Below are 10,916 nucleotides of genomic sequence, written 5' to 3' on the forward strand. Positions count from 1 at the left end.
ATATTTTTCTGTCTTTCTTTTCAGAGAGTTTTTGCTCCAGTCATTTGCTCCTCTTCATTATCATCTTCATCACACCATGCTCCTCATGGCAGGAGTGTCTCCCTGTCCTCTTACCACAGCAGCAGGCGCTATGATGAGGGGAGATCAGGAGGGGGAGGGTTTTCAGATCACAGAAGGAAGGAAAGGGGAGAGGGAGATGGTAAGGACACATTTGGAGGAGGAGGAGGAGGAGTGCAAGCCACTTCTCTAACCCTCTCTACTGGCCAGTCAGTCATCTCCACTTCTCTAGCTGGAGGGCCTCTGTCCTCATCCGTAGGTCCGCTTGGCGCCAACCCACTCCTGGGCATTGGCGCTCTAAGGGTGGCCTCAACAGTGGTGACCAATGTAATGCGACCCGTTATCAGCACACCGCTCCCCATCGCCAGTAAACCCAGAGACGGAGGCACATCATCCAGCCCGCATCCGCCAGAAAGGAAGTCCCTGACTCCCCAGCAACAGCCCCACCTTCTGATTGGCCCAGGGTCAGGAGGTGTGGCAACCACAGGGGTTGGTTACTACTCTTCCTCGTCACCTAACCCTGTAGGCGCAGGCATGACCCAAGGTGGTGTAGTGACTAATTTGGTGTTGGGAGGAGCTCTGTCTGCTCAACCTGCTGTACAGCTTATCACTCCGTCCCCCCAGCCCTACCAGCAGCAGGTCTTTCCCCACTCCGCTGTCTCAGCTTCGCATAGTCAAACCAACGGGCCACTGCCTCTATCTCTGCTTCAGCCCCAGTTCCTTCCCGCCTCTTCCCTAGCGCCACACGGAGGAAAGGCCATCACACAAGTCCAGTACATCCTGCCCACCCTACCTGCACACACCCACCCCAAGAGTCCACCTCAGCAGCTCAGCCAGCCAACCAGTTTCTTCAACCTGCCCACAGCTCCACCCACACACCTGTCCCTGGCCAATGGAAAGCAGCACGGTACAAGTTCACTGACAGGCTATTCGTCCAGCCCGGCGGTGGGAGTGGTCAGCCCAGGAACTAGAGGTGAGATTTCTGGAACTGTAGTCAAGACAGTGAGGCCTTTGGTACATTAAGTAATTTTTTTCTGTGGTGAAAAAACAGATGCCCATTCCCCTTCTCTCTCTGTCTTCACCTCAGTGCAAACACAGTCTCCGGTCCTCCAGGGTAAAATGCTTGTTCCCATGGCAACAGTGCGGACTACGCCAGCCCCTGCCCAGCAGTTTCCCATTGTGGCTCCACCTCTTCCTGTCCAGAACGGAGCTCAGACTGGAAGCAAGGTCAGTGAGCGCTTCACTGGAAGCACCAACACCACAACTTTAAAGATTGTGTTCATTTTCGTTAGTAATGCAAAGTTTTATTAGCTCAGCACCTGCACTGCCCATTCATAAATTAGTATTTTTTTGTAATCCTTTTTCTTTTCTTTTTTTCAGATCATCCAGATAGCTCCCATGCCCGTGGTCCAATCCCAGCTGCCTCAGGGGGGAGCAGTCCACCCTGCCAGCCCTTTCTCTGTGGGCACAGCTGCTGTCGTGGCTCCAGGATCAGCCTCGTCCCAGGCTGTACTACTGCCACCAGCACACACCAGGTAGGAAATGACAAGCCTACTGACATTGGATAAAAAATATAGATTCTATACATGCTGAATCTAAAATAGACAACAAGACAGTGTTAATTTTGGCAGCAAATTCTGATTTAGTCTTTTGAATATCACACCATTTAGTCTTAGTCCTATTCTAGTCATCTAAAATATTTTAGTCTTAGTCTAGTCTACTAAATATAAGCAGATTTTAGTTTGACTAAATCTACAGCGGACTTCGTCGACTAAGTGTTTTTCTTCATTGAATCGTATTAAGGTTTGAATATGCAATACAGACACAGATTTAATGGTTGTAATACAAAACATGTATTCTATTTCATTAGTAATAATCTCACATAAAATCAGTGTACCTGACTGGATAGGGGGGAGTGGGGGCTTTAAGAGCCTGTGCCCGGGGGTCCATTATCTCATGATCTGTCTATGAACCAACTGGATTCCACAATCTGTTTTCTTTTTGCGGGGAGCATGCACAAGCATTATTTATAATAAAAATAAAAAATAAAGAAAATATTTTAAAAAAGTGGGGGACCCCACACTAGGTCTTGAAACGGGCCCCGAGATTGTTAAGGCCGCCCCTGGGCAGCAGCAGCAGCACGCAGTTGAGGTGCTGATAAATTTGAGCAACTGCGCCTTCCTTTAAGCAACACTGCTGCCGCTGTGTGTGTTCGGACTTCTTTTGCATCAAAGCCTTTTAGATAATACAATTAGAGGTTTTAATTGAACGCTGTCCATGCGTCGGAGTTGATTGTAACTTAAAAACAGAAACTAACGGACGGAGGCGGCAGTTTCACATGGCTCTGTGTATTCAAACTCGAGACAGAGCCTACTACAAACAGATCGCGGAACTTAGCCGTTCCCCTAGACATCGTTAACGGGCAGGATATCCCTGACTATCATTTTTGTCCATCATACCGCAGAGTTTTTCGGCACAGCGGCTCACTCCACCCGCTCACACCTGCGCGGTCTCCCGTCGATTTTCACCGACACAGGGTTGCATTCGCTGCTTTGCACTGATTGGATTTCTTCCCAACTTGTCCCACAAAAAGAGTAGTTCTGATTGGATCTCTTCTCCATTCGTCCCGCCCTAACAGTTTCGTCTAGTTCCTATTCGTAGACTATAGTGTCAGTTAAATTAGTCTCAGTCTTCGTCATCACATCTGCCTTTTTATTTAGTTTTTATTTAGTTTACGTCCGTGAAAAAGGTTCGTAGACGAATATTTTTCGTCATAGTCTTAGTCTACGAAATTAACACTGCAACAAGATGAATACTATGTTAAATAGCAATTCATAATAGCTGTGGGCTTTTAGTTTTTTCTTAGGTGGTAAAGGTCACCCCTTTACTAAACCAAAACAAACCACACAAAGAGTGATTCCATGCTGGCTGAGCTCCTCAGCTATATAAGCTGTAGGAGTCAACCAGCAGTGGGGTTAGACATTACACTGATCACTTCCTGGGAGCCTGGCAATCGGGAAGTGCCAGAGGGCTGTCACAACCATGTCAAACAGCTGATATGTCAGCAGATTGGCTGGAGCCGATCAGATGATCACTTTGAAGTCAAAAAGCAAAATTATAACATAAATCTCTCTCTGCTTCTCTCTCTCTCTATTTGTCTGTCTATCTTTCTCTCTTTCCCTCTCTACTGCACACTCAGTCACTCAGACAGCAACTATCTAAAAATCTATTGCCGATCATGCCATCAATCGCTGATGAACAATTCCATCGCCTATCAGCTAGGGCTGCACAATATATCGAATTTTTATTACGATGACAATATTGGCTTCCCACAATATCATTTACATGAATGTGCTATATTTGTGAGCGTGTGCTCCGCTGCCAAGCAAATCAATCACTCCCCAAACTACTCGCTGATCATGTGCCTGTCCATGCTCCAACCTGACAACCCCAGGCTCCCTGAGAGCTGTCAATCAAAGTCCAGTGGCTCCGCCCCCAAAGTGTGAATAACTTTCCGCCCGCATAGATAGAAAGCACTCCACGAGCGAGCGGAAGCTGCTTATTGGGCGAGCGAGAGCAGATACTTCCCCTCGTGAGTCTCTTTTTTGTGTGCGCCGGATTTATAACCCAATAATAAGATGAAACCTCGCATTGCGAGCATGGTTGTGAGAGAGGCAACAATGGTTTACTAACGTGGAGTGTTGCTGAGTGTTACCTGTCACTTCCTGTGTCCGTCCTTCTAAATTAAATTCTGGCATGGAAGAGCCATATAGGTTGTGATTCATTTTGACAAGGCACAGCTCCTAGTATAATTATTTTAGTTATACATTTTGGGTACAATTTTACTTAGTCCAAAATCAAGTTCTATACACATCCATCATGCAGGTAGAATGATTGGCTGAAAGACTTTGTATTTTGCTTCTAGGGGATGCAATGAGGTCAGGTGACTAAACACCTTATTTGTCTTTAAAGATGTGTTATTTAACAGAAATGTTGCACAAGGAAAAGTTAAAGCAGTGCTCTGTTGATTTGATTTTGTGTAAAGTTTTGGTACAATATTTTGATTTATATATATTTTTTTGTGTGAAAATACATTGACTTCAGGTTAATACTGAGGATACATTTTTTTTTATGCAAAGATTTGTACATTAGCAGGAATATTGCATAGTCGATCACATGGATATGAAAGCTGTGTTATGTTTACGTGACAATCCAATACAAATATTTTACTCTCTAAAATTACTGAATAATTGTGGTAAAATATTGTGATATCAATATTGACCAAAATAATTGTGATAATCATTTTGGCCATAATGGTGCAGCCCTACTATCAGCACAACCCTCTTTTCCAAGTTAAGAATATAAATTTAGACATTTCATATTATGGGGCCCTCCATCTGTTTAAGAGTTGTAAAAACTTCTGAAACAGGCATTGAAGGGCTTCGCAATAGCTTTCCCCACTGATGAGAAGAACCTGCCAACAGCATTATTCTTTGGAGTTGTAGCTGTCACAGTCAGGTAAGCCATTAAGGACTGGATAATACATTCGTCAGCAGCCTGCCCTGTGATTCCATGGCTTTCAGAAGCACCTTTTGCAGAATAAAACTGCCGACACAGGCCTTTGAACAGAGCATTGTAGATCCTCTTAACAGTTTTATGGTTTGAGCTGATGATGATGTCAGCAAAGTTGATCTCCCCCGATGCCTTGTCTCTCATCTTCTTGATGATCCTATTGAAATCTGCTTGATGCCGTGATGTCCCAGGCCTTCTCTGTCGAATGCACAAGGAGCCTTACAAGCAGCAGGATGATACATTTGTGCTTGGTGTCCTCATCTGATATTGTCACTGACTTAGAACTAGTGGTGTCAGAGGAGATCTCCATATGGTGAGTCCGCTCTGATTGGCTGAAAGACTTTGTTGTTTTGACAACCTGGTCCAATGACAATGGTTTCAAATGATTGCTTGCTGATCAAGTCCTCGGGTTGATCCACCGTATCTATGTTGTCAGAACTCTGCTGCTCTATAATGTTTGTTTGTACGCTAAAGTCATTAAATTATTCAGTATCAGTGTCTTCTTCACTTCCAATATGAGCCATCAAAGTTAATCATGGACAATCACTAGGCATTATCATCTTCAGCACTAAGAAGCCAAAATTCTATGATTTCTAACGACTTCTTTGTTCAAAGTAGAATAAGTTGTGTCCTTGCTCTATGACCATACGCAGTGGCTTCTCCTGTCCTTGGGTGTGACGTAAGGCTGAAGTGGAGCTGGCACTCTCTGAGGTTCAGTTCGATGGTGTGCACTTGCAGTTTTCTTGTTGCATGTATCTTACTATTTGATTAGCTAGACCAATCTTGTTACGAAGAGTTGTGAAAAAGATGCAGTTGCACTCCCAAATCCTGGGAATAATGGGCAAAACATGGGAGCACATTTATCCCAGCTTTGCGTGAGTTGATTCTTCTCCTCACCTCTCTTGCAACTAGCTGGATGAATGTAAGCTCTCACAGTGAGTACTTCTAACAGTGTTAAAAGCAATACACTGAGCAAAAAACTGTGGAAGGATGTCTTTCAGGTTTGCAAGGACATCAACATACTGTATCTATATCGAAGAAAGAGAAGAAAGAGTTTACATTAGTGTATATTCGTGGGGCTTTCCTGTGCCTTTCTGAAGTGATAGGTGAAACTGCATCCAGGATAGTGGTGGAGGACAAGTTAACAAAACAGTTCTTGCAACATTGAGAATCTGATTTTCTGCTATATTTAGGAATTATGTCTGGGGTCAGAAAGTATCTCGTGTTTATTTTCCAAGCAAATTCTCTTCAGAATAGTGAACTTTGTAGTTTTTTATATTTCATTGAACATCTGCTTCCATTGTTCATCTGTTATTTGGGTTCCCCACTGTTATTCCCATCTCGTCTTCATACTGATTGCCATCCCTTCTTTTTTTGTAGGATTTTACACACAACACAAATAAATTGGGTGAGCGTGCACAGCAATTGTGCACTTAGCACAAAAATAGAAAGCAATCAGAAGAACTGTTTACACGACAATGTTTACCCTTTGTACAGATCAAGAAAGCCTTTTTCAGCCATTTCAGAGAGAATGTTCTTTCGCAATTTACCAGGTTATTCTCATAAAGGTTTACACAAGGCAGTTATATTCTAAGTGGACTTTTATGTTGGTTATGAGTGGGATAAAAAGCTCTATGTAAACGTAGATCATGTCAACTAATGAAAGCTTTTTCTGACTACTATTTTACCCAGGGCCGGGAGGAAAAAAGTCTTATACTTGGATTCATGATGCCATGTTTAAGAAAGTTGTACTGTTCCTGTGGCAGGGACGTCCATATTTATTAAAGGATAGCGAGCAGACAATACGAGAAACCAAAACTCCAGCCGGGGTGCAGCTGTAGCACTGCAGCTCTATTCTGGATGTGTTTAGTCATGCTGCTGGTGGCCCAGGTTGCCTCTGCATACCACCCCCACACAACAGTACCTCTCAGCCCCTAACACACACACACACACACACACACACACACACACACACACACACACACACACACACACACACACACACACACACACACACACACACACACACACACAGCACTAGTCATCCACTGCTGCTCGCTGTGATGTACACTCACCCTCTGACCCTCACTGCAGCACTTTCTTTTTTGTCTTCCTCTTCCCTTTTAATCATGTCTCTGTTCTCCTCATTGCCGTTCTTTGCTCATTCTTGTACCTCAACACCTTATCTTACTGCTAATACACCATTCTTGATATTTTTTTAATTGGAAAAATTCAAATTGTCATCTTCCCCTCCCCTCTCTCCATTTTTATTTCTCTCCTCCTAATCATCTCTCGTTTTCCCTCTCCCTCCCGTCCAGGATCACCTATGTCCAGTCCACTCCAGGGGTCCCATCCAGTCTGGCTCTGGTCTCCACGACAACAGGCTCTTCCTCCACCCAGCAAGCTCTGCCAGTGGCTGGATCTGCATATGTTCCATCGTCCCTAGCAACGCTCGGGTTCACAGCCATCGCACCACCCGGACAGACTCTGGTTCAGCCACTGATTGCAGGTCAGTGCTGTAGAAAGCTGCTGTAGATGACAGTGTAGATGAAAGGCTCATTTAAACATTCAATGCTGTGCCGACATGGATATAGGTAGGCATGCAAACCACAGATACTATAGCTTTTTTCAGGAAAACAACTTTCATTCAACCCTAAATGAAGTGGGCTCTAATATTTAATTCTAGTCTCATTTTGCAACACAGAACATATTTGCATATGAGTAATTTCTTTTGCAAAAGGAGTATTACCATAAGCTGTTTGCTAAAATGTGCTGGGGAAGAAATCTCCTGTCACATATTATTCTAAAAACAGTTTTATACCTCAACCGAATTCCTACATGAAATAAAAGAAACTAACAAGATGGTTATATTATAAAATATATTTATTTGTGTTTCCACAAAACCTTTGCTGTGGATCGAAAAGTGAATATTTTAATTTGAATGCATATACCAACATATACTGGTTTGACCAAATCTATGGTGTTTATCAGTTATTAAGGTGGTGTGTATTTCTGCTAATGTCAGTAGATCAACGGTGTGACAGTCAGACTGGTTGAATACCTCCTATGTTAAAAGCACATAGGACAAAACTGAGCTGACGACCCATTTTGTTATGTTCATAATCAATAAAACACTTTTTTTCACGTAAAATGTATCATCGCTTTTAAGTGTTACAGCAAATGAAAAATCAAATCTATGCTCTTGGCTCTCCATCCAGGTCAAGCACCGCTCCTAGCCACCGCTCCGTCGGCCCCTGTCTCGGGCTCTGGCGGGCAGATAGTCACCACCCTCTACCCGCATTCACCTAGTGTCACCATGGCAACCGGGGTGGTCTCCATGACAGCGGTGCCTCCCAGCGTGGTCTACTCCGTCTCCGGCCCCTCCAGCGCTTCCCCCCACATCCTGTCCAAACACACGGCCCCCACCACCACCATCGCACACCCACATCTGCATCATCCAACAGACAGACAGGCCGACAGACACCTGCCCCCGGACAGACCTGCTGAGAGACAAACTGACAGACAGGCGGCCGAGAGGCAGACGGAACAGCCGACACATTTGGACAGGCAGTTGGAGAGGCAGCCGCAGACCTCCAGCAGCAGTAGCGGCTCAGTGGCACCTCCCAGTGGCTCAGCTGTGTCCATAAGGCCCTGCAGTCCACCACAGATCCAAACACCCGGTACTTGTTTTTCCAATGTTGAACTTTCTAGACAATTATTTTACTGATTTATTTATTTATTTATTTTATTTAATTGTTTTCTTCTTTGTTTTTTTGCAGGCAATGCACAGGGAACACCCAAACTAACCCAGCTTCCAGTCAGGACCCTTCAGAAGGTGAAGGCAACTGTCGCAAACATCCCCGTGGGCAGCTATGAAGGGGGAGGCAGAGGCAAAGAGAGAGAGAAGGAGAGGGAGAGAGAAAGGGAACGAGAGCGTGAGAGGGAAAGGGAGAGAGAAAGGGAGCGTGAAAGAGAGAGAGAAAGGGAGCGAGAGAGGGAGCATGAGCTGGAAAAGGAGAGGGAGAGGGAAGCTGCAGTCACTAGTCGTTTCTCCTTTGATCCTGAGCCGGCGGGGCAGACAGGGTCTCCATCAACACATCTTTCTGAGGAGCCTCTGCCCTCTGCCAGACCCCTGGAGGGCTCCAGTGCAGCGGACTCCTCTGACACAAGGAACAAGGAAAGCACAAGCACCAAAGAGGTGAGAGGAACATCACACACTGACTTTCTAGCTCTTAACGTTACGTGGTAAGAAACTGCCCAGCTGTTGTCGACACATATTATATCTCTGAACTTTCTGTGCAGGCTGGATGGAAGGAGTCCCTCCCCTCCTCTCCTCTCCCCCCTCCATCGGCCACAGAACCCGCCCTGCCGCCACCACAGACGGACAAAGACGCTCCCACGCCCAAGAAGGTCAAAGCCCGCCCGCCACCTCTTAAGAAGACCTTTGACTCTGTGGACAAGTGAGTTAACACCTTTGTGATTCTTTCATGCAAGGCTGCAGAAATGATTGGAGGTCAATGTATATTTATTGTGTATTGTGTGTGTGTGCGTGTTGGCCTGGCAGGGTGCTGTCGGAGGTTTATTTCGAGGAGCGCTTCGCCGAGCTGCCAGAGTTTCGGCCCGAGGAGGTTTTGCCTTCACCCACCTTACAGAGTCTGGCCACTTCACCCCGTGCCATTCTAGGCAGCTATCGTCGCAAGAGGAAGAACTCTACAGGTCTCATATATATTAATACTTTCAAAATAGGTCATTTTCATATATGCCATTTTGTTGTTGTGGGTTTTTTCAAGTTTGTTTCCTCCGTGTGATTCTAGATTTGGACTCAGCCACCGACGAGCAAGTCTCTCCTAAGAGAAAGAGTCGGCGGCGCTCAAGCTGCAGCTCGGAGCCCAACACCCCTAAAAGTGCTGCCAAGTGTGAGGGAGACATCTTCACCTTCGACAGAGAAGGTAACACACAGGACAAAGGCAATTACATACCGGCCTCACCGGCCACTTTATTAGGTAGACCTGTTCAATTGCTTTTGAAAACAAAAAGCTAATTTTCCAATCACATGGCCGCAACTCCATGCATTTAGGTATGTAGACGTGGTGAAGACAACGTGCTGAAGTTAAAACCGAGCATCAGAATGGGGAAGAAATAGGATTTAATTGACTTTTAACGTGGCAGGATGGATCCAGCTTTCATGTTGTTTATGCCAAATTCTGACCCTACCATCTGACTTTCGCAACTGAAATCCAGACTCATCAGACCAGGCAAGACTTTTCCAATCTTTTATTGTCCAATTTTGGTGAGCCTGTGCGAATTGTAGCCTCAGTTTCCTGTTCTTAGCTGACAGGAGTGGCACCCGGTAGGGTCTTCTGCTGTTGTAGCCCATCTGCTTCAAGGTTAGTCGTGTTGTGCGTTCAGAGATGGTATTCTGCATACCCTGGTTGTAACGAGTGGTTATTTGAGTTACTTTTGCCTTTCTATCATCTTGAACCAGTATGCCCATCCCCCTTTGACCTCTGACATCAACAAGGCATTTTCGTCTAAATATAATGCCGCTCACTGGATATTTTTTCTTTTGCAGGCCATTCTCTGTAAACCCTAGAGATGGTTGTGCATGAAAATCCCAATAGATCAGCAGTTTCTGAAATACTCAGACCAGCCCTTCTGGCACCATCAAACTGCCATGTTCAAAGTCACTTAAACCCCCTTTCTTACCCATTCTGATGCTCATTTTTAACTTGAATAAGATGTCCTATCCAGGTCTACATGCCTAAATGCATTGAGTTGCTGCCATGTGATTGGCTGATAATGTATATTTGTGTTAACAAGAAAAATGAACCGCTGTACCTAATAAAGTGGCCGGTGAGTGTATATCTTAAATTAGGTAATTTTTTTCTAGTCTTTAATTATTTTATCGTGTGAAATAAAAGCACAGTTTTGGGTCAAGGGAGAGGTCTTATTGTGTTAATTTTTTTTAAGTCCATGCACTCAAAGGCCCTCTATAGTTGGCTTTATTTTCGAACTCTAAGCATCTGTTCCAACCTCCTGACTCAACTGTTTTATCCCTATCCCAGCCACAGATGGAGAAGACATCCTGACAGAAATGGAGTTTGACAAGGTGCCATATTCCTCCCTGCGACGAACGCTGGACCAGAGGAGAGCACTGGTCATGCAGCTCTTCCAGGAGCAGGGCTTCTTCCCATCAGGTAAGACACTCACACACACTATTTCAATATTTCCACGTTCAGTTTCCTATTACAGACTTTCACCACTGTTGTTGTTTTTTTTTTTACCCC

At 44.9% G+C, this 10,916-nt stretch overlaps 1 protein-coding gene across 3 annotated transcripts in view; it reads left to right on the forward strand.

Annotated features, from left to right (window-relative positions):
* cicb (capicua transcriptional repressor b) overlaps positions 1–10,916 on the forward strand; it is a 38,885-nt gene that overhangs the window by 25,775 nt on the left and 2,194 nt on the right. For all 3 annotated transcript variants that reach the window (XM_080039370.1, XM_080039372.1, XM_080039371.1), the window contains exons 11-20: positions 25–1,030; positions 1,145–1,284; positions 1,438–1,592; positions 6,948–7,138; positions 7,848–8,309; positions 8,409–8,827; positions 8,932–9,089; positions 9,185–9,345; positions 9,444–9,578; positions 10,695–10,826. In XM_080039370.1, coding sequence (XP_079895496.1) covers positions 25–1,030; positions 1,145–1,284; positions 1,438–1,592; positions 6,948–7,138; positions 7,848–8,309; positions 8,409–8,827; positions 8,932–9,089; positions 9,185–9,345; positions 9,444–9,578; positions 10,695–10,826 — 2,959 coding nt within the window. The remainder of the gene's footprint in view (positions 1–24; positions 1,031–1,144; positions 1,285–1,437; positions 1,593–6,947; positions 7,139–7,847; positions 8,310–8,408; positions 8,828–8,931; positions 9,090–9,184; positions 9,346–9,443; positions 9,579–10,694; positions 10,827–10,916) is intronic.

Source organism: Ammodytes marinus (genome assembly GCF_949987685.1).
Source record: "Ammodytes marinus genome assembly, chromosome: 13".
NCBI lineage: Eukaryota > Metazoa > Chordata > Actinopteri > Uranoscopiformes > Ammodytidae > Ammodytes > Ammodytes marinus.